The sequence below is a fragment of the Haplochromis burtoni genome, unplaced genomic scaffold (assembly GCF_018398535.1).
Source record: "Haplochromis burtoni strain Fernald_Lab_line unplaced genomic scaffold, NCSU_Asbu1 Contig_112, whole genome shotgun sequence".
Taxonomy (NCBI): domain Eukaryota; kingdom Metazoa; phylum Chordata; class Actinopteri; order Cichliformes; family Cichlidae; genus Haplochromis; species Haplochromis burtoni.
This window is the reverse complement of record NW_024582473.1, coordinates 1,107,863-1,131,316: the sequence shown is the minus strand read 5'-3', so window position 1 is coordinate 1,131,316 and position 23,454 is coordinate 1,107,863. Positions and strand designations below refer to the sequence as shown.

Here is a 23,454-nt window from a genome sequence, read left to right as displayed (position 1 = left end):
TTAAAAATACTGGGCTTGTTCCAAGCTGTCCAGTGGTTTGATTCTGGCCCCCGGGCCTTATGTTTGACACCTCTGCTTTACATTATATTAGCAAAGTTAAACTTTTAATTTCACAGAATGTATTTTTTATTTTTTTTTTTTTTTTTAGTGCATTTGTCTCGCCTAACGAGGATACAGGCTCCTTAGACGGAGGATTCAAGGGCTTGAATTTCCTTACTGAAGCAGAGACTCTGTTCCCACGTCCCCCAACATTTGACCACACAGTGCCTCGCTTGTATTATTTCCTAGAAGGCACCACTGGGGGGGGGGGAACTGCCACAGTAAGCTGGAACACTGTCAGATCCACAATGCAGCCTTCTTACCATGAAAGCGTCCCCTGTTGAGAGTTGATTTAAATGTTTGTCAATTCAGAATCTATAAAGGTTTGTCATGAGTACGTCTCTCATAAACAAATGTTGCTGCTGAGGCATACTGAGGGTGTTTCTTGTTTCTCTTGCTGCAGATATTTAACTTTGACGTGCGTCAGCTGCACTGGGCAGAGTACATGGAAAATTACTGTATGGGCACCAAAAAATACGTCCTCAACGAAGAGCTGTCGGGGCTGCCTGCTGCACGCAAACACCTCAACAAGTAAGAAGTCTATGAAATTAAATCTGTCATCCTTTTCTCCAACACAGAGACACAGGAAGTAGTAGCATTCAAAGTGATGGGCTCTGGCAGGCTCTTTAAAGTTCACCACACAAAAGATGCTTTTCTGCATCGCCAGTTAAATGTGCTGTATGCAACTTTTCGTTAGTGGATTTGAAAACGTTTTATTGACAATATTTACTTTTTTTTTTTTTAAATATTTTTTTAATATTCAATTTTTAAATATTTGCACAAAAGATGCAGAATTGTTGCTCACAAATCCAAATACTATATTGGCTGATTAAAGTAAAAATGCAGGGTGGTTTGTGTTGTTTTTTTTGTTTTTCTCTTTGGGGAGGGGGTGTTTATGCAAGACCCACACTGGGGTAGATAGCCAACTAGTTCTAACTTGGCTACACAATATTTGTCTAGTATTACTTTGGCACATCCAACTCACTCTTATTATACTGATACAAGAGTACACAGGGTATATGCACCAGTGTCCTAGTTCGTGTACAGTGTACAGGACTTTGGTACATGCTGCACTCGACCATTGCAGGACAGTGTGATGTATATGGTATTACCGTTTGGTTGGTCGCTTATACACAGTTTACAAGCATGTCTTAACGCCTGTGAGTCTTATTAATTAGGTTATTATTAGAGAGCATTCATTGGAAATGACACATTGTCAATATGAAACAGTCTAGGGTGGTGTATCGCATGTCTCACAATCTGTTTTATTTCCAGGCTGAGGAACATTCGTTACACCTTCAACACCATCCTGGTGGTGTTTATTTGGCGCATATTCATTGCCCGATCCCAGATGGCCAGAAACATCTGGTACTTTGTGGTGAGCCTCTGCTTCAAATTCCTGTCCTACTTCCGAGCTTCTTCGACCATGAGATAGTGACCGAGGGACGTGGTGGCGGGTTGCGAGGCGGAGCGACAAAAGAAATTAAGAAAAGACTGGCTGTGGATGGTGAAAGGTGCTTGTGTTCAAAGTGCTTGGAAAAGAAGAAAAAAAACAATAAAAACATCAGTCTCTGGTCTCTTTTTCATTGACACCACCAAACCATTTAACAACTCAAATACAGATGGAACTACCTGACAAGCCTGGAGTTCACAGGGGTCTGTTGGCTATCTGGATCTCTGGCATTTCATAGAAACTCAGTGCATGGATTTATTGCACCATACAGCTCTGATTCATAGCACTTGGACTAGTTGGAACAAGCCTCGTTCTGTTTATTCCCAGCATGTCCGGTCCTCCTCCTCGGCGCCAGCTTTGCTCAAGAGCAACCTTCTCTAAACCTGCTCATCTCGCATCTTTGTGCTCGCCTGGCTGTCTTCCTGCAAAACGAAGCTATGCATTGGATGATGCTGCTGCAAAAATCCCCAGCTGGTTTTGAATCGGTCCAGGCTTCAGTCGCGTCAGATATGTTTTAAGTTGCAAGTGTAAGTTGTATATCTGTCATCTGAAAAGATAACTGGTTTTGCTGTTTTTCTTCTGGCTTGTCTGTGGTTCGTGTCATTTTTATGGTATGGAACGTTTTTTTTTTTAAAGCAGTCTGTAAGAATCAGGGTTGTTTTTGTTTTTTTTTGTTGTTTTTTGTTTTTTTGTTTTTTCACCTGACAGCAGCGTTGGCTAGATGCTTAAACAGTTGGTTGATTTGACATTTTAAGAGGCTCATTCAGGGACCGGCTGACCTAGGGATCACTGTTTAACTCTGTCATGACCTAACACCAAGAGCGAAGCCATTTTAGCTAACATGTGACATTTGCAGCGATGGCTTGTGGAAACTGAAGTATAAACACGGGAGGGGCTTGCTTATGCTGATTTTTATGTCCCACAAAAAGAATGGCCTTTAGCCCCTCTCGCTGCTTGTGAGAAAGAAACTGTCAGCAGTGATGCACCTCTGCATGTTCCCCCAGTGGACTACGGTGGCAGACTGTCTAATTACAGCAAAGCACAATGTAGATTGTACTGTAGTGGCTTTACCCAGTGCCTACAAACCAATGGTTCTTGCATCAGCAGATATCCAGCTTCTTCTTCAGTTTCCTTTTTTGTTTTAAATCACGTCTGAAAGTTATTAAGCTACACTTTTGCATTTTGGCTAACATGCTCATACCTCTGTAAAACGGTGGGGGTGAGATGGTTATTTCTTTCTTCTCGAATGCTTGGAAATTAAACGCTCTTGTACCGGTACAAATCTTGAGTTCCACACTGTTCTTTTAGTACACTACTTTTCAGGTAGCACTAATTGTAGCTCGCCAACATTGTGAAGGGTTTAAGTCGTTTTTCTTTGCAAGTGCTTGTGTGTGCATGTGTTAGAGTAACTTCGCGGGACATACTGTATTCTATTGCTGCTGTTTATAACCTCTTGGACCATTCGTTGCCATGTTAAGTCTTAAATTGTTGGAACTGAGCTAATCTGCGCACTATGTTATGTTTGTCTTTTCCCCGAGCTTTAATGAAGCAGGGTGTGACTGCGTGCTGTTTGCTTGCATCTTAGGCCATAGAGATTTCAAGCACCTACATGTTTGTCGTGCCAGAGTCACTGAGGAGTGTGATTTTCTTTTTTTTTCTTTTTTTTTTTTCTCCCCTTCTCCCAAATCTCACAGCATGAGTCATTTTGCATAGATCGTATGAAAGTCCAAGACTCAAACCTGAATTGTGCCTGAACTTTTGTCAAGATAATGTGAAAAGAAAGCAATCAAATCTGTTTTCTAGTTATTTTCTGTATAACTCTATTTAGGTAGACGACATATAACACAACAGATGTATTTTTATGCTGATAACATTGTGACTAGTTTACTGATAAAGAGCTAACTGAACCAACTTCAGCTGCTGTATATTTAAAAAGAAAAAGAAAAAAAGAATTTAACCTGTTATAAAAATGTAAATGCAGTAGATTTAAATACTGAATTTGGCTGTTACAAGTTGCTCGTCATATGACTTTGTATATACATGCACATTTTAACTTTTTCCATCACTGAATGTAGTAGACATTCAACAGCCTGACTTCATTGCTCAGCCAGATTCTCCCTGACTGAGCTCTGAAAAATTCTGTAATTGCCTGTGATTTTTAATATGGGAAAAGCTGAGGGACCATGTGACGAATTCTTGCTTAACTCTGTTTCCTTGCGAGGGTGTGAAGTCTCTGGTGTGATTATGACTGTTCTTGTGTAGTGTGGTGGGGGGAGGGAGGGGAAATAAAGCGCCGCCATGTCTAATTCAGGGTTTTCTCACTTCTGATGTCAGGAACTACTGAATCCTACCAGTGGATTGTTAAAACGGGGCATTGCACACAAGCATTGAAATGATTGTAAACCTCTGAAATCACAGCTTTGAACAGTTTAGGAATTGCATTGCATTATAGCATTATTTTGCAACAACCAAAGTTTTTCTTTGGCACATTTACATTTTTGTGATATAAGCTTGCTTGCAAGAATTTTATTTTTTTTTATTTTTTGGTACATGTTAGAGGAATTTAATGTCATACAAGCAGCTTAGGGAAAAATGTTTGGTGTGCCTCTGTCCAAAACGAAATCCAGCCACCAGAGTAGTTTCTGCAGGGCCAAACCGGATTGCAGCAGAAATTTGGCAAAGAAATAATGTAATACAATGCATAACAGACGTTTGTACATTTTGATAGAGTAGGTGATGCCAGTTTCCTTTAAGCTAAATTACATTTTGGGACTTGAGAGGTATCCATAGACTGTAGATAAAAGATGTACCCACAGTGCCAACATCCACTGACTTCTTTGAAACAGGATGTGACCATATTTGGATAAAAGGTTGAGCGGGAAAAGTGATGCTACTGTTACTAATGGCTAGATAACTTGGTAAAGTGCCAAAGGTCAAATGTTATGCTAATGTTTGGCTAGCTTAAAATAACTTGGCAGAAAACTGAACACAAAGGAACGGCCACTTAAGTGCATATCTTTAAACATGATTGCAGTTTTAAAAAGTATTTTCTTCATAAGATGCCAAGTTTGGATATTGCGTTGAGCCGGCCTCAAGTGGCCATTCGAGGAACTGCAATTATTACCATTTCTACTGTGGTTTCATTTTCATAGCAATCGATTTCCAACAGACTTGAGATCAAAATCTCTTACGTGAAACAACTTTAGCTCTCGTAACCTGGCAGGAAAAAAAAATGCAATCAAGCAGAACCCTACTTTTCATAGAGGGGAGGGACAAAAAGATTAAAATGTGTTTTCAGGGGTTTTAAAAAGACTCGATGTCCTGAGTATTTATCCCCTGCATCAAAGGAGGAGCGGTAGTTTTATTTGGCCTTTTTAAATGATCAGTTGATCGCAGGGCACGTTTAAGGTGCAGAATAAAGCTTTCATCAGTGGTTGTGAATGCATTTAAAATGATTTAGTTTCAGTGTTTGATTTTTAAAATGTGAGGTTCTTGAGGGGAGGCCTGTTTAATCGCTCCTACTTTGAGTGCAGTGATGAATATCGGTCCCACTCTACTCTCAGAAGTTGGGAAAGGGATTCTTGTCATTCATTTTAATGTGACACTCCTCAAAATATATCAATGGGTGCCTTTTGTTTGTAAACCAAAAAGAAGGAATAAACAATGTTTAATCTTCTAGTTCAGAAGTTGTTTTTCTTTTGTAGTTGAGTCATTCTGGCACACAGCTGTAAATCACATGACTGAACCATTAGTCTCAATCTGTCCAGCTGACCTGTTTTCCTGTTTCCTGTAGTGCATTACAGATCAGCACTCCACCTCACGCGCTGTATCTGGAAGCCAGATTAAAGTGGAAGCTATTAGACGGCTCCATTAAGATTCAATATGATCAGGATTATACTTCAGGGATGAGAGGATTGGCCTGTCATCATTTTTGATGGCTGTTTTCATTTTCTAGAAACCACGACTGGAAGGGCTGCATTTCTAATAAAGGCTCAGAAGCCGATCATTGACGCTGCACTGTGTTAACCTTTATTTTGCACACTTTTAAGTCTAAAACCAGTCTTGCCACAGTTCTGAAAGCTCAGTCACACTGTGTGAGCCCGGACAGGAGTGGGTAACATGATTAATGTAAGTAAAAAGCACCTCCAGAAGAAAGGTTGTGGATGCTGGAGTCTGCATTCCAACAAGACTGCGGTCATGAGAGATTCCATCTTACCAGGTTTTATCAACATGCAGTTTGTTGCGCCACAGTTGGTGTGTGTATACTTCACTAATGTCCTTTCATCAACACTATTTCAGACCTGGTGGCGTATTGCTGGAGATCTGAGTAAGTGCAGTTATTTGGATAAGTAGTTGTCTAATTTTCTGACTCAGATTTATGATCTCAGATGTTCACACAGTTCCGTCACACTCTTTGTATTGATAAAATCAGAGCACTGTAAATCTGTGGACTGGCCTAAATCCATAAGTGTTGGGACAATGACACAATGGCTTCCTTCGCTTGCATCAACTTCTCTTTGGACCTTATATTGAGTTTCCGTAAACTGCTCCCAAATTCACTTGGATCAATCCCAGATCTTTTCTGTTTTGTCTGTCCTTGAATAAAAAAGGAAAAGGTGCTGTTTGTCATATAGTTGTCAAATTAGTGTTTGAGCCTCTGAAAATGGGCCATTGTGTATAAAAATGGCTGTAATTCCTAAACATTTAATGGTGTACTTTGTTAAATCACTTGAATTAAAACTGAAAGTCTGCACTTCAATCAAAGATTGAAATGTCATTCATGACATTAGCAAGCTACTGTGACCATAAACTGTATTTTAAAGATGTGTGTTGCCATCGTTATATCAGCTTTACCAACCTCAATGTTGGTGTTTTGGAGCCAATAGTGATCTCTGAGCAAGAGGATGGAGTTATCAGCTAATTCTGCAAAGTTTGATTTGCAAGATAAATACTGCTAAGCAAGAGAATTATAAAATACTAGAAGTTTTCTCACCAAAAGTGTAGCAAAAAACTTCTTGGATGGGTTGTACAGCATCGCAGCTCCTATGTTTTTGCCAGATAAATCAGTTACAAACGCTCAAAGTGTTCGAGGGGTTTGGTTCTTGAATTTGTGGAGGTGAGTTCAAGTAGACTGTGTCAAACATGGCCTTAATTAGGGAGTCTTACCCTTAATTTCAAGTATCTGACTGGGAGAGTAATAAAACAAATATTACATGCATACCATTATGTGGAAGAACCAGCATGGTTTTTAATTTGATTGGAGTTTTTAACACTGCACATTTGCTCACATTAGTTTTGGTTATTTGCAGGTACTTTGTTCTTTTTGTATTCTGATATTTTGCTAAGTTAGTTCTTTTTTTTTAGTTAGTAAATGCTCTTAGAAACTGGATCCAGAATCCCACTAACAAGGCTGGGATAAACGTACACAGTGAGTTCGGGGAAAAAGCAGATGTAAACATGCAACATAGTTTGGTTTGAAAGTAGATGTACAATCTGGGGTCCTTGTGTGAAGAATTGGCTTAATATTTGGAACACAACATTAATTTTTATTGTACTCAAGACCTGTAAACTTTACCTGTATAATCAGGCTTCTTTAAGCACAACATTTCAGGTTGGAAACAATATTAGTCTGATTGAGGTTAAAGTTTGTTTACTGAAGTGCTAAGCCTTCTGTGCCCGCATGTTAATGCTTCCTCTTTTACATAAAGAATTTATAAAGACTGAATTGCTTCCTACCAATCGGATGCTATTGTGTACAGCTACTACATATTGCTCAGACATCGATCTGGATTTATGTGTGAGGGGGGAACCTTTCATCGCTCCTCTTGTCCAGCTTTACACAAACAAGAGAAATGAAGACAATGATCCGTTGAAGGCTGACCTCGTTTCACGCTTCCATTTATTGTTTATGCCAATTGTTACCGACAGCACGGTATTTTACGCGTCTCTCTGCAACACCTGGCAACAGCAGCCCCGGCAACTGTGGCCAAGCAACTATGCCAAGCACTGAGTCACATCCAGCCATGTACACCCTGTGGGGTCTGGGCCACTGGGCTGCATAAACAGGAAGCAGGGGGCTTATAAGGCTTAGAGTGGGAGCCCCGAGGCAGAAAACACTCACATAAATACACACTAAACGTCTATTCCATTTTTTAATTCAGGGAATGCTCATGTGCAGGCTTTTAAACACTCGTGGTCAATAGCTGCTCATTTGTGTACTTGTTAACAAAATGGCGATTCAATCTATAAGTACTTTATGAAAGCTTTTGGAAGTGTTTTCATGTGAGTTACTTGGAAAACCCTCCGTGGGATTGCTGAGTAAAGCCGGGAAATGAGAATGTGGAAAGTTGATAGCAGGGATACTTGTGGTTGTGCCTGTCATAGTTGTCATGTAATTTATTGAGTTGTCATGTAATAATATGAGAAATTTGTAATCTGCAGTTCACCTCAAATCTGTGGAGCTTTTTAACGTCTTTCAGCTCGTCGTCGTGGTTCCGTGGCCTGCAATGCTACTTTTTATGATTTAGGCCATGGACCGTGCAAAAGATGGACGTAGCTACCCACTGGTTTGTGAACTCCTGTTTAAAAACCCTGAGATGAGTGTGTTCCCAGTTGCCATCTTGGTGTGATGAGTGAGGGTCAATTCTGATGGTGATATCCTGCACAATCCACCTTTTTTGAGTCTCAAGGCCTTCAGGACACGTAAAATCCATGTGAATCTTTCATGCATTAAAAATGTTTTTCGGACTATTCATAATGCAGCCGCTCACACCAAAAGCATACTCAGAACCAAGCTCGATTCTTCTGATTTTTCAGATACAACAGATCTAACTAATCGGATCACTAAATTTGGCAACAAGCGAGCTCGTACCTCAAATCGCACAGCGGTAGAGATTACACAGCGAGATGGAAATAGTAACCTCAGACACAACAAAACAGGATGTTGCTTGATGTTGACATAATTTTATTTTTACAGTGCACAACGAGGTCAGATATGGAAGATTCGGCATGTTGTATCATTTTTTTCATCACACATACGATGTGTAACGGCCTTTAGAATGATCAAAACTTGCAAAATGAATTCAATGTTTTATTCAGTATAAGTAATTTACTACATCAATAAACTCACTCTGTAGAAACCACAATTCTTTTTGCAACCACAGACATCAACCTCTGGTGGAGTTAAAAGAGATGCAGGTTTAAGGCACTTAGGCTTCACTTTAGGATCTGAGAATTAAGTGGATCTTTTATGCCGTCTGTGCTTTATATGGTCAGCAAATCTGGTTACAAAGTTAGCATGAAGCTGGTAGTTGGTGGAGCCCAAAGCAGAGCCAGAAGAGAGGATATATAAATATATTAACCTAATAGATTATTATGCTCATACCTGCACACTCATGTCTTCCTGGCTGTTAATGAAACAATATGAGCAGCTTTGGATGAAAATCTGTTTTTACCTGTAACCCACTGGTTTTAGTTGGAACAATGTATTTCTTAAAATATCTACAGTACACTTTCCTTTTGGGAATACTCTACTGATACTGCTACTTTGCTGATATGCCACACTCGGTGTGTATCTAATTCCCACCTCTCAGAGCAGAATACTCCTCCGCACTTCTCAGTCATTTGCAAATGTAACTGGGAGAGGAAACTCTCATGTTGAGGTATTTTTTTTGTAGCACAGGTTAAGAAAAAGAGAAACGTTCTCACAGTGCTGCTTTCTGGTAAGTAAAATAACTTTTCAGCTGCCTGTTGTCGTTTTTTATTATCACAAAGTGACAAATGCGATCAGGACTTGTTATTTTTAAGCTTTTACAACACGTTTTTTGACCAAGCAATACAGTAAGTGGTGTTAATCTAATATCCAATAAAGCAAACATCTCTGAAAATGAGATTTTTGTGTGAAATTTTAAAAATGTAAATATTTTTCTGAATGTCAGATGATTCAGAGGACTCCTTCACAGAGGCTGCAGCTTTGACACTTGGAAGATTTTGTCGTTTTATTTCTCTGCTTTCCCCGTTTTCCTCCCCCTCTGGCTGCTTTTACGTCAGCACTTCTTTTCACACAGGCTGTGCGGCAGTAAGTGTGCTCTCTGTCCTTTTGTGCGTGTTTTATGACTGTTTCTCCCCCTTGAAGGCTTTACAGCTGCTGCCCTGTTTTTGAGGCACCAATAACACTCTGCACACCTCACCACAGCTGACCTTGAGATGATAAACACTTTCACCACTTTTCTCCAACTAATTTTTACTGCGACATTTGAACTCACCAATCACCATCACGGCCAGCCTTTACTGGTTTGTTTGTGAGTATACCCTCACATCACGCTAGTCCTTATAAACCTTTTTGTCTGCCCAGTATGAGACCTTTTCTCCATGCTTGGGTTAGTGATGAGGACCACCGCCGCTCTGCTCTCTCTGTATTTTTGGGTAAACACTGACATCCATGCTGCTCAAACAGGTGAGTAATAGGATGGGTACTGAAAAAAGGAACACACAACCTTTCATGTCTTAAAATGACACAGAGTGATCTCAAAAGTGTTGATGCTTTCTGTTAGGTTCGAAATGTGGAATTTCTCAAGTGTGGAACCCGACGGTTTCCTCTCTGAGGGTGGTAGGAGGAACTGAAGCCATGTACGGATCACACCCGTGGTTGGTAAGTTATTTAGTTCTTCTTTCACGTTTCTCTCTTTCTTTCTTTTCTTTAGCTTAGCTGTCTGATCTGACTGCTATTTTGCTTATCTTTAAAGATGCATATCAGTGGTTAAAGTTATTGTTGAACTTTCCTTTCTTGTTCACCCCTGATGGTTATCAGCGGCCATGCAGGCTCACCACGTATTCTGTCCTCCACAAACATGACATGGTTGCTCATGCTGGTATTTCCTGAGGATCACTCAATGACAAAGAGATGGGAGTAACCTTTTACACTATGAACCAAAAAGGACAGCTCCGTGGAATTTTATGGATAAATTGCTTCGTTGCTCAATTGCTCGGTTTAACCCCTTTAATGCCTAGTATATCATATTTGACACATACAAACTTTTGAAAGTTTTTTTTAAAACTTCTAAATCATCCGTGTGTTTTTCCCCTAGAAAAATGTAAATAAATTACACACACTAAAATATAAAGTATGTAGCAAACAAAATACGCATTGAAACTTGTTTCTTTTTTTTAATTGTCAAAAGGTTCAATAAATGCTTCAAAATGCTTTCAAAAATATATATATATTTCTCTGGTTATTATTTAATGTTTCAGGCTTTAAAGGGTTGCTATAAAAAAAAAAACACCTTATTCAGCACCGCAGTCCTGCAATATGAGAGACTGCAACTTTGTTTGCTCATCATTTTAAACATTTAAACTTCACACATCTGCTGCAATTTACATGAATCTTGCATTCATGGGTCTGCATGAAAAAAGTGTCATTTTTAAGGCTGGCATAGCAAACACAAAGAAAAGGGTAAACCAGCCTTTTCTTTTAGTGACAAACTGACTCGTGCTGTTGGCTCTGCTTAATCTTCTTATGGATCGTCTGTCCTCAGGTTTCCCTCCAGAACAGGGGCTCTCATTTCTGTGGAGGATCCATCTTGAGTGACTGCTGGATAATGACTGCTGCACACTGCTTCACATCTTTGTCAAAGTATAAAGCGTTATGTCGCTGACACGACTTATAATTGAGCAGAATTGAATTAACATTTTATGTAACCGGAATAAATGATAAGCTTTGAATGTTCTCTCTAGAGAGTTTCTCAGTGGTGTGAGAGTCCTTGTTGGAGAGTTTGACCAGAGAGTACACGATGAGGAGGAGCAAGTCTTTCTGGTCAAGTCTGTCTCAGTCCATGAAAAGTACAACCCTGCTCTGCCGATGAACTATGACATAGCTCTCATAGAGCTGAACCAACGCATCCAGATGGGCAAGTTTTCTGTTCGCATTGGTTCAAAATCAAATAACGTGTCATACTGATCACTGTGTTCGACTCAGAGACTCAAACAAGTGCATTTTGGGTCATATTGAGTAAAAAATCAAGTCTACTGTGTAAATTTCAGTCCAGTTCCGCTCATTTGCCGATGATTTGCAATTGAGTCGATCAGCATGTTTTCTCAGATCCACACCTCATCTGTCACATCTGGTTTCAAGACATCAATATGGTAAAGGAGAAAATGTTATTACAGAAAGCTATGTGGCTACAAATGGATCAAATCAACTATAAAAATAGAATTATATCTTTTGTATCAACTCTTTCTATCAAATTTTAAAAAACAACAACAATTTCTTCTGGATTATTTCACAAGAACCGGGTATCTGAATCTAGGTGGGAGGTCTCTGTTACATTAGAAGTTTTCTGACTGCACTGAATTTTTAAGCTTGAAATGCTGGGATGGTGTGGCTACATAGTGCATGGTTAACACATTCACTTAACATGTGACCACTCGTCGTTTGAGACAAATTCCTCAAGAGTTGTGAGGAAGATCGTCCGACCAATCAGATATGCAGATTTGCTGCGGTGACCCTTTGCAAAGAAGGGAGCAGCAGACTGAAGGTCAGTGCAGTTTCAATATGTAATGGCTCTAAGATGTTCCTTCAGATCCTCAGAGCACAGTGATGTGTATGCAGTCTGCATGCTTGCTTGAAGCATCATAGCTCGTCACAGGACACACATAGCTCACATGCAAGCAAGTACAACTTACAGATTCTTTTTCAGGTTCAACAATGACAAAAGTCACACAAGGACACTGCTGAGAATAACATTCAAGCATGATGCAATGATGTGAAAACAGAAACAAGGAATGTTGTGTTTCTGTTGTGTTTTGTACTTTCGGGCCACCATGGTTTTTAATTTGACCTGATGTGACTTTTTCAACAGGAGCTCGTGTCCAGCCGATATGTCTGCCTTTACCTTATGACAATATCCTTCCTCAGACTGCTTGCATGACGGCTGGATGGGGGAGGATAAAGGAACGTATGTCGTTTTTCTGACTTTTAAATATTGTTAAATTAGACTGGAGCTTTTTAATCTATTCCAATCTATGTAACTGTTTCTTAGGGGGTCGTCTTCCTATGGTTCTGAGAGAGGTGCATTTGGATTTGGTTGACCGAGCCAAATGTAAATATGTCCTCCAAACTCTTAAAGGTTCTATGATGAACCAGAGACTCGTCCGGCCTCAGCCGAGCATGACAGTTCTGTGTGCCGGCCCAGAGACAGGAGGGAGCGATGCCTGTCAGGTATTAAAAATCTTTTCATTATTTATAACTTCAGATTTTTTCTCCATCCTCACAGATGCTCTATTTACAGCACAATTCAGTGCCGTAAATCAGTCATTCTATCCCACTGAGCTTTAAATAATTGACTCATCCCTTGACCCACGACTTCATCCTCTGTCCAGGGAGACTCAGGAGGTCCTTTGGTGTGTCCAGCAGGGTCAGAAGGTCATCGCTGGGTGGCGCTGGGTGTGACTTCCTGGGGTAAAGGATGTGGTAGGAGCTGGGGAAACAACAGCAGCCGGCCCCCTTCCAAACGAGGTTCTCCGGGGATTTTCACTGACGTCAGGCTGCTGCTGCCTTGGATCAAGCGTAAATTGAGAGAGGGTAGGTTTTGATACAGCATATACAGCATATTTGCTTCTAAAGAGTGTGATACGCATGGTGTGTCACATGATAACCATATATGGAGGTAGTACAGTGCTGCTACAAAGTGGCTATTACACCCAGAGATCCATCTGATAACATCTGAATGTCACTTTGTAGTTTAGTCAGGGACAAACTTAAAAAGTAGCTAAAGCTTGTAGAAACATATTGCAGTAAATATGCCTCCACCCACATATTAAGGTGGTGAGAAACCTGTTTTCCTAACCTTTAAAGTGCTGCTTGACCATCAAAATGTGATGTAACAGACAGGAATGTCTGTTACAATGTCTGTTTGTTGAAATATCAGGAGATGAAGGTAAAGATTCTTTGTTTCCTCATCAGCAATCGATTCAAATATGTTCTTAAAAAACAGACCTTCATGACGTAATATACAAACACACTTGCCTTTTTGACATTCCTTTAACTAATCGCCCAGCTTTCTAAGTGTTGTGAGTCACCTTTCCTTTCTTTATACTTTGCTTCCAAGGAGCCCGACTTACTTGTAACTGTTTTTAAAGAGCAGTCTTAATAGCTGTCCCGGCTCTCTGAAGGCCTTTCCAAGTCTTCCTTTTATACAGTGACTTCTTTGTCACTCATTTTCATTCCGGCCCTCGTATCGGACCCTTATCAGAGCAGTGCTTCTTTCCTCTGAAGAAAACCACTTAACACTGTCTAAACACAACAGATAACTCAAATAAACAATAAACAAAAGTTAAGATGTATCTGATAGTTTGTTACTACTGTTTGTCACAAAAATGTCTCATTTCTTGCCTTTCTGTAGTTGGATCTATGAAAACAATAACATATTATTCCTATTTTCCAAGCAGAATATGAAGAAAGGAGGGTTTCCTCAGGACTTTTGTACAGTAGACGCATAGCCTCTTGTATGTGTCATCCCTGTATGATGACGTTAGCTTTCACACAGTGTGTGACGCACAAACATGAGCAGCAGATTGTTGTCTGCAGTTCATTTAGCAGCTGCTGCTGTTATTAATATTTAACGTGATACAATTTAAAGCTGTTGCTTCTCCATATGGGGTCACTTTGTGGATCCCAACAAAGACAACTTTTGAGGCTGAGCTTTATCAAAGCATGCTGGACTTAATCTGATGCTGTCATCATGGTTAGAACAGATTTTTATTATTATTTTTATGAGAAGAAAAGGTTACAAAAACCAAGTCTGTAGGCATTTTTGAATTGTTTAAACTCAGCAGTGTCATTCTGAAAATTAGGAGAAAAAACATTTTGTATTGAATAAATATGAATTAACTAATTAGAACATTTTAGATTACGTTAATCTGCGGTTTAACTCTGTGGATTTTTGTCCACAGTTCCTCCAGAAACAAATATTCTGATGACAGATGAAGTTCTTCCATCTATATTTATGTTCTCTCTTTCATCTTTCTACTTCTTTCAGCTGAGCACCAGCAGCAGACAACGGTTTCATCAAGTGAGTTGTCTTTCCACTCATTACACCAACTCTTGTTCATCTATATTTCATAATGTGCTCATGCTTCTTTGATGTTTGCGTGTGTCTCAGGACTCTGCAGTGTGAGAGATGGGCCTGTGTCTGACATTAACGGGGTAATCAAAAATCCCAGGCTCCATGGCGATCGCTATGACAACAACCAGTGAGTGACACTTCAGAGAAGAACTAAGCGGCGGTGCTAACTGCCTGCTCAGTCAGAATCAGTGTAGTCAAGAGAACACTGTAAATCAATCTGTAGTGATTTATATTTGAGGCCATTTACGTGCATAAATTTAAATGATGGCAGAGAGAGCAACAACCAGTCCATGCAACAGATGCGATATCAATTGATTTCGATGCAGACTGAATGGACAAGCTGGGGTGGAGGTGGGTTATGAAGTGGCTTGCAGATGTGCAGCCTAAAGCAAATGAATCAGATGTGCTGATATGAGCAGTCACTGAGATCAGCCGATGTGCCAGAAGCTGCCTGAGCTAACGCCATGCTTAATAAGATAACTGGCAATCAATATTTCCTATAATTCTGTGAGGATGAGAAACTCTAAAAAACTAACATTTGACTTTTAGCTCAGGATTATATGGATGTAAAGAAGGAAAATACAGTGCCCTGGTTAAACTGTTCATGCCTTCCCACAGGTTGTGTTTGTGGAGCATCAGCGTTCCTCCAGGTTATAGTATTCTGCTGGAGTTCGATCTTTTTGACTTGGAGAACGACTCGTACTGTCGGTATGATCGACTCACTGTTTCAGTAGGAAGCCATCGGCCTGTTGGTGAGTTTCAAACACCTTCATTTCAGCTTACAGTGCACTGACTCACAATCATTTCCTGGCTAACCTCAACAATAACAACTAGTTTGTATGTTGTGGGAATCACAGAGTCTCACAATACTATCATTATATGTAGTCTATTGTAGTAATGTAATGAAAAATATCAATATATGTGCAACTGAAAAAGAAAAAGCCAGTTATTGAGCTTCTGTTCAGTTCACCTTCATTCATTTAATACGAGCAACCATGGGGGTCATGAAGTAATGACTCTCCTAACTCTTTCCCACTTGGAGCCCGATTGGAGGAGTTGTGAAATGTCATCTTTATGGGTGAAAGAATTCAGATACTGTAAGGGAAAGGAATCCAATACACCAGCTTATACTGTACTAAAGATGCATCAGAGCCAGCCTGGACCTCTGGGGATGGCTGTGTTAAAGGACGTGTGAAACATTTCTAAAAATACATTCTTATATATCACTTCTTTGAAATGAGAAGTAATATTTCTGATATGTCTGGGCTTCATGCAGAAGTGCCCACAATGGCAACCTCAAACCGCGATGTTAAAATACCTTTAGAAAACATGTTGGTGAACAAAATGATGTGGTCTCCCCTTTTGTAACAACTCTGTTTTTACACCTCGTCCATTTGGATGCAGGTGAGGCTTAAGATTAGAAGCGCAGCCACACTGAGTGACATGTGATGACACATGCAGCTGTAGCTCATGGCTCTCTGCTGGGCCTCAGTTTCACTAAGTCACTTATTGGATTTTTAAAAAAAAAAAATCTTCCAAATAACATGACCTGCTATTTAGCACAGACCTAAGAACATTGTGCGTCTGTTCTGGTAAGTTAGCCTGTTACAAATACTAAGTAGCAGATGTGGATGTTGCACCCGTTGCCAGTAGGAGCTGATAACTCAGCACTCCACCCTCTCCGCTTCAAATGTGGTCACTTGTGGCTTAAAAAGAAGTGAATATGGTTGCTAAACCACTATGAGGCTTCAAACAGAGCCCACAACCCAGTGAGTGGTATTGTGGAGGCTATGCCCATCTTTTATATACAGGGTATGTTCCTATTGCCAGTTCAAATAATTTACAAATGGCTGTAAGAGGTAGCAGTTTTTCTGTGTCTTGGCTGTGAGTTAAAACTGTGCCGGGGTCAGGATGTGGTTGGCCTACATAATATATCTTATCGTAAACAGCTTGGCTGAAAACATGAAGCTTCCCACAGCTTTGACGGTGTATCTAATTCTTTCTTTCACATGAATTGATGAATGTAGGATTAGGATTTTCTATAGGATTTTTTTTGATGACCATGCAGCCAAATGTTGCTGGTAAGCACAGGTTTAGTCTTTGCAAAACACTGAATGACACCCCGACTGCACACACTGACAACGAGAGAATCTTGTTCATGGAATACATATCACTGATTTAAAACCCCTTTTTTTATTTCTAAAAGCACAAACATGAGACTCTCAGGTTTACACATTTGCAAGTAAAAAAAGAAAAGTGTGTGTAAATATCTAAACGTCTTCATGTGCCTCTGTGTTTCAGGGATATTCTGTGGAAGTGTGCTGCCCGGCCCAGTTCTTCTAAATAATTCCCACAATGCCACACTTCTCTTTTCCTCTGATGTTAGCAGAGCAGGAAGTGGCTTTGTAATTAGGCACCATGCGGTCAAAGGACACTCTCATCCTGGTGGGAAATACAACATACACTGCAAACATACACGAGCGCATTATGCAATCCAGATTATACACTATACAGCTGGCAGAGTGATGCACGCACTGCGTACTCAGCTCATACACAATTTTAGCTTCTGCTGTGTCTGTGGGTTGTGGTTTTTGTAACAAACAGCAAATTATGCAGGTGGATGCTGCTTGAGACACCAACAGGCTAAGTGAGGACTCTAAAAAATACACACAAGCTCTAGGTTTAAAAACAGCAGCTAATGATGTGCATTTGTGTGCAGATGAGTGTTTTTAAATGTTTTAAACTGAACTGTCGTGTGTGTGTGTGTGTGTGTGTGTGTGTGGTGTGTGTGTGGGTGTTGTGTGTGTGTGTGTGTGTGATGTGTGTGTGTTGTGCTTTGTGTGTGTGTGTGTGTGTGTGTGTGTGCGCGCACACTCAGGATGTGGAACACTTGTTCTGGTTGACGATAAGGCTTCTATACACAGTCCAAATCACCCACAAGCCTACAGTAATGACTGTGTCCTCCACTGGGTAATCCATGCTCCTCTGGGTCATGTGGTTAAGGTGAGCTGCACAACTTACCTACCTGGTATTCTTCTTAAGGTATTATTAGGACATGTGTGATTAGAAGCTGGTTGATTTCTATATTTTCAGCTGGAGTTTACTGATTTTGACCTGGAGGAGTCGGAGAGATGCTTGTATGATTCCCTCACTGTCCTGGGAGATGTTGAAGGAACAGAGGAGATTGGTAGGATGGATACATCAAATCAGAATTCATCTTTTTATACCTGTATCACTCAGTATCTTGTTGCATTTCTTTGTTTAGCCTTGCTGTGTGGCGGCAGTATCCCTCCTCCTGTCCTTTCCTACCACAGCACCATGGTGCTTCGGTTTACGTCGGACAGCAGCATCACTCATAGGGGTTTCAGGGCTACACTGACATTCATCAGCATTACAGGTACCCCACTGCACGTGTGTTTCCCACCACTGAGTAACTACTAACATACCAAAGGTCTAGCGATATGGGTTTAGTGGATTAGTGATGGGTTAAATGTAGCCGGCCCGCAGACCATTTCAGTGCCCCATCTTATTTCCCTGTAAAAGTAAAAGATGTTATGAACTCTGTCCCACTGGAGGCCACTCCACTTACATGTGCAGACTAACATGTTACAGTTATTGTCTGTGAATATGATTTTTTTCTTCATTCAGTAATATGAGTCTATTAGTAAATAGTAATGATTGTAAGCCGGCCCAATAATCTGTTGTCTTTACAAAATTTGTGGAGCTTTGTTTAATTTAATACTTTAAATGTTGTGTAATTATCTTCATCTACCGTATCCTAGTGAGTATGAGCCTCTGAAAAATGCTGGCCAACAAGAATAAACAAACCTTTACTTTTAAAACAATATATATCACACGTTCCCTTATATTCTTTTATGCCTGCACACTTGAGTTGATGATGGCTGCACTTAAAAATTACCTTTCATTAAATCCAAGTCTGGCAGGTCAGCTGATGAGCTCAGTGCCATCTCACACCCTTTCATTACACATGAAACTTTATCAGTTGTTATATTTCTCGTCTGTTCGGTGCTCGAGTCCTGTTGCCCTGCTCTCTGACGTCTCAGGCCAAGAGTAGAGCCATGTCCCCAAATACAAATATCAAAATTACAAATTGGAGACATTATTTTCTAACTATGGTGTTCCAAATGTAACTGGAATGAAGTTTCATGACTGTGTGAAGGCAGGAATTGTGGACCCAAGAGCAAACTTGTGGAGGCAAAAATCAACTTAAAACTACTCAGCTTTACTGCTCGACAGCAGGCAAAACAGAAAACTGGCAAAGTAACTAAACTAAACAAGCAAACAGGCGGGCAGACAAAACGCACAGTGGGGAATGACGCGACAATGAGCAGGGAGAGACGCAGACACTAAATACAAGAAGTGAACAGGACTGAGAGGAAACAGCTGGGAGACAGGGCTGACACTGATTACACAGACGAGAAGGAGGAACACAGACCTTCAAAGTAAAACAGGAAACTCAACACATATGCAGAGACAGACTCAGAACAGGAACAGAGGGAGTACAGAACCGAAACCTACCAAACAGCAAATCTTAACAAAAGACATAACCAGAATAAACGAGAACAAAAGTTAATATAAACAAACACAAAACACCGAGTCATCAGACTCAGGACATAAAGTTAAAAAGTAAAACCTATAAAGGTAATAATTACCCATGAAAGTATGATACAAATCTTGTTGCATTTTTCTGCAGACCTTCAGAACCAAAAGAGGACAGATGTTGAGGATCTGCCAGATGTTTTGACAACTTTTGGTTGGTGCTTTGCTCTTTTTTTGTCTTTAATGTGTTTTTTCTTTGTTAATTAAGAAATAAGGAACAGTGACAGTGGCCGGTCTGTCCGTGCTGCTCAGGAGTTCCTGAGCAAGGCATTAAATATTGAGCTGCTGCAGTGGAGCTGCTCGCTGGTCAGGAGTGGAATGAGTGAATAAATGAGTGAATGAATGAATGGTATTTGCCAACTCCAAGTGTTGAGCTTATCCACCGGTGGTGTTATGGGCCCAGCAAAGCTGTGTCATTGGCATTTAGAATGGCAGTAAGACATTTAACACTGGCTTACAATGTGAGAAACAACAGTTTGTATAAAGCAGGCTGATGAACACATTCCCAAAAGACTGTTCAGCTTTATATGTTATCTGTTTCATGAATTTGTCAAACACAGTATTACTTTTTTTCAAACAGTCTTCTTGTAGGGCCGAGATAACTGAACTATTTTTTAAATCTTTGTAACAGATGATATTGTTTCATGAATTCCCTCCTTTGTTTTTGTCATGATATTTTCCAAGAAATACTCTGTAAAAACTAAATATCTGAGTGCAAGCTGTTCCAAAAATGATACAGAAATGGCTTTCAGTTTCTGACTGAGTTCATACCCTGTAGAGCTCTGAGGGTTTCCTGTGAGCTGCTGTTACAGAGCATTAGACCTTTGGCATTACAACTAGTATGTGGGTGCAACATATCAGTTTTCAGAATCAAATCCACGAGTCTTGATGTAATGCGTCCTCTGAGAAGAGACACGTGCATTCATCACATACAGTATATGCTAGTCATTTAGTCGAGCTTTCCATGTTTAATGACTCTACTGTGCACTGCACAGAGACAGAGTCCCTTGGCAGGCTGCCCCTCATGACAACAGCACCTGAGAAACAGGTAGTTCCACCTGTGTCTGTGTGTGCATGCGTGTGTGTTCGTGTGTGTGTGTGTGTGTGTGTGTGTGGTTCCACCTTCACCTCTCTCACTGTCTCGCTTCTCAGTGTTTTTTTTAAATCCTTTGAATTGGGATTCAGATCTGTTATGACTTTTTATTTTAATTGAAAACATTTTGTAATTTTTTTCTGATCTGTTCTGTTTTTCATCAGCTCTCTGTCTAAACCTGTTAGTTGTCTTTGCATGTCTGCCGGGTTAACCGCCAACCACACCCAGTACCTGTGAGACCATGGTGTTGCTTTGCTGTTGCTTTTTCCCAACTGAACCTCATCTTCCCAGTTCTGAGAAAGTAGAAGCTCCACCCCGTTTCAAAGACTTTGATTAAATGAAATGACTCAGGATGAATGTAGGTGGCAGGTGTGTTTGAATGTTTGACGGTTTTCAACGATGCACATGAAGCAAGAAGTAAAAACTGATCAGTCACATTTTCAGGTTTTAGCCTCTAAAATTTTATGAAATTTATATTTTCTGTGATTTATCATCACTTCTCAAAGCTTGTTGTTTATTTAATGATGTCAGGACTGAAGCCAGACTACTATTGGATGGAGATCTGGCAGCTGTCGAGGCCAGTTTGATGCCAGTTTGATTTGTCATGTTCAAGAAACCAGTTTGAGCTCATTTAAGCTTCTGACATGTTATTGTTGGACGTCCTCATCAGAAGATGGTCACACTTTGGTCATAAAGGGATGGACACGGTCAGCAGCAATGCTCGGGTAGGCTGTGGAGTTTGAACGACACTCAGTTGGTACCAAGGGTCCCTCGCACTATTACACCACCACCAACGTGAACTGTTGATACAGTTTGCAGGTGGATCAATGTTTCCACATTTTTATGCCAAATTCTGATGCAAACAGCCAAACGTTGCAGCAGAAATCGATACTCATCAGACCAGTGAAAGTTTTTCTTTTATTACAATCTTGTATTGTCTAGATTTGGTGAGCTTGTGTTAATTATAGCCTCAGTTTCCTTTTCTTAGTTAGGTACAGGAGAGGTACCAGGTGGTCTTCTGCTGCTGCAGCCCATCTGCTTCAAAGTTTGTGTTCAGAAGTGCTCTTCTGCATGCCTTGGTTGTAACAAGTGGTTATTTGAGCTATCATCAATACATCATTTTAGCTGAGAGAACTCCCACTCGCTGGATTTTTACTTTCTTTCTGTATTTTTCAGACTATCCTGTGTAAACCCTACAGATGATTATGTCAGAAAATCCCAGTAGGTCAGCAGTTTGTGAAATACTCAGACCAGCCAGTCTGGAATCACCAGCTGTGCCACATTCAGACTCACTTGAATCACCTCTCTTCCCCATTCTGACGCTCAGTTTGTGCTTCAGCAGGTCGTCTTGATCACGTCTATATGCCTAAATGCATTTAGTGATTGGCTGATTAGATATTTGTGTTGATGTGCAGCTGACCTAACAAAATGAGGGGCGGGTGTATATTTTACCAAAAAAAGGTCATAGCTATTTGTCTTTCAATCACAAATCCATTAATTACATTAAGATAATTAGACGGGTTCAGGGCTTTCTCTTTTACCAGGCTGTCTGGGTGCTTGTAAACACAACAGGCGCTGAGCAGAGATAAACATCACATGATGCAACAGCACACCACTGTTATGGCCTCATAGCCTCCCTGTTTCCCCCAAAGATTATTTTTAGATTCATTTCACAATATTTAACTGATTTGATATTAAAAGAGGGTGATGAGTAACCTGCAGTGAAAACCTGCAGTGATAGCGTTTGACTTTAAAATGTTAAGCATTTGAGATGCATCTTTTGGTTTTCATGCTTCTCTTTGTGCTGCTTTGTGTTTTATATATATATTTTCACATGCTGAGTACCTAAAATATTTTTAGTTAACCCATCATCAACCATCGTCCTCAACAGGAAGCATGAAAAGGATTCACGTGATCAGCGAATCAAACTTTTTTTCTAGACAAGTCTTGGTTCAGACCGCCTGACTGAGGCGGCTGTGCAAATGTGTGGGTACAGAGCGCCCTCTAGTGGTATTTTATGGGTACTGAAGGTAAAGCAGTTTAAAAAAGTTGCTGTTGCTAAATACCATTTCTGATTCGGCATTTGCCATTTAAATTGCTTTCATATTTGCAAATGTAAAAAAACAAACAAAAAACATCTCTAGTACTTTTTTTATTTTCTGTGCACACAGGCGCAGTTTTCAGGAAACGTGCAGATCATCTCAAACAAACCCATTTTGCTGGCGTTTCTTGATAACTGTGAAGGTTATTATCCTCCTTGGTATATACTGTAAAATAAGCTTCAGTGAGTCAAGCTTTTATTAGTGATTATTATCAGGTGTTACCCAAAACTTTTTTTAAGACATGAACACAACTGATACAACAAGAGTTATATCAGTTCCATTTCAAAATATAATGCACAGATTTATTAATGCAGGATCTATTGTTTAGACGAGGGGTGTCAAACATGAGGCTCCTGAATCAAAGACTCCAATCCAGCCCGAAGGGTGGCTTTGAAAAATATGAGTTAGGACTTTTAACTGTATTTTCATAACAATTTTACAAGTTTAACAGCGTTTCCTATTGATAACGATCTCGTCATGGCCATTCACAATACACCAGAGTAATTAAACTATAGATTTGTGTAATCTTACACATTTTCTTCTTACAAATTAGGCCCAGAGTCATGCTGACAGATTTCTTTCATTTACTACTGCACTGTTTCTTTATCACGTAGAAAAACTGAGACATAATGTCAAAATTGTGTTTCTGTGTCTCAGAGACTGAATGTGTAGTTTAACTTCTTTACAGTGATGGAAACTCGAGTCCAAAATTGGAGTAAAATGATTTGACATTCCAGGCTTAGTTATATTCATGTAGTATTTTGCTTTCACATTATCCCACAATTAGGGGTGCAAAGATACTCTATCGATATTGAACCGTTCGATACAGTGCTTTCGGTTCGGTAGGCATATGTATGAACAATAAAAAATTTGTCATTTATTTTATCAACTTTCCTTCTAACGATGCTGTCTGTGTTGAGCGCTCAGTGAATCTGCGTTCGACTACTCCGCCTAGGCTGCACTGTC

The 23,454-nt window shown here is 40.1% G+C and overlaps 2 protein-coding genes across 6 annotated transcripts in view; both read left to right on the top strand.

The window, feature by feature from the left end:
• Positions 1-4,775, top strand: part of far1 (fatty acyl CoA reductase 1) — a 31,661-nt gene extending 26,886 nt beyond the window's left edge. For both annotated transcript variants that reach the window (XM_005928383.3, XM_005928384.3), the window contains exons 12-13: positions 503-630; positions 1,375-4,775. In XM_005928383.3, coding sequence (XP_005928445.1) covers positions 503-630; positions 1,375-1,534 — 288 coding nt within the window. In that variant the 3' untranslated portion in view covers positions 1,535-4,775. The remainder of the gene's footprint in view (positions 1-502; positions 631-1,374) is intronic.
• A 4,250-nt stretch (positions 4,776-9,025) lies between these two features.
• Positions 9,026-23,454, top strand: part of LOC102290818 (ovochymase-2) — a 24,361-nt gene continuing 9,932 nt past the window's right edge. Inside the window, exons 1-17 of one of the 4 annotated variants that reach the window (XM_014335527.2) lie at positions 9,028-9,273; positions 9,687-9,852; positions 9,936-10,007; positions 10,105-10,202; positions 11,086-11,183; positions 11,285-11,457; positions 12,409-12,504; positions 12,589-12,767; positions 12,929-13,130; positions 14,587-14,619; positions 14,710-14,800; positions 15,292-15,425; positions 16,975-17,118; positions 17,552-17,676; positions 17,767-17,860; positions 17,939-18,070; positions 19,388-19,447. In XM_014335527.2, the coding sequence (XP_014191013.1) occupies positions 9,938-10,007; positions 10,105-10,202; positions 11,086-11,183; positions 11,285-11,457; positions 12,409-12,504; positions 12,589-12,767; positions 12,929-13,130; positions 14,587-14,619; positions 14,710-14,800; positions 15,292-15,425; positions 16,975-17,118; positions 17,552-17,676; positions 17,767-17,860; positions 17,939-18,070; positions 19,388-19,447 (1,729 nt within the window). In that variant the 5' untranslated portion in view covers positions 9,028-9,273; positions 9,687-9,852; positions 9,936-9,937. Of the gene's footprint in view, positions 9,274-9,686; positions 9,853-9,905; positions 10,008-10,104; positions 10,203-11,085; positions 11,184-11,284; positions 11,458-12,408; positions 12,505-12,588; positions 12,768-12,928; positions 13,131-14,586; positions 14,620-14,709; positions 14,801-15,291; positions 15,426-16,974; positions 17,119-17,551; positions 17,677-17,766; positions 17,861-17,938; positions 18,071-19,387; positions 19,448-23,454 lie in introns of all 4 variants that reach the window. The other 3 variants (XM_005928379.3, XM_014335526.2, XM_014335528.2) reach the window with 3 other exon arrangements.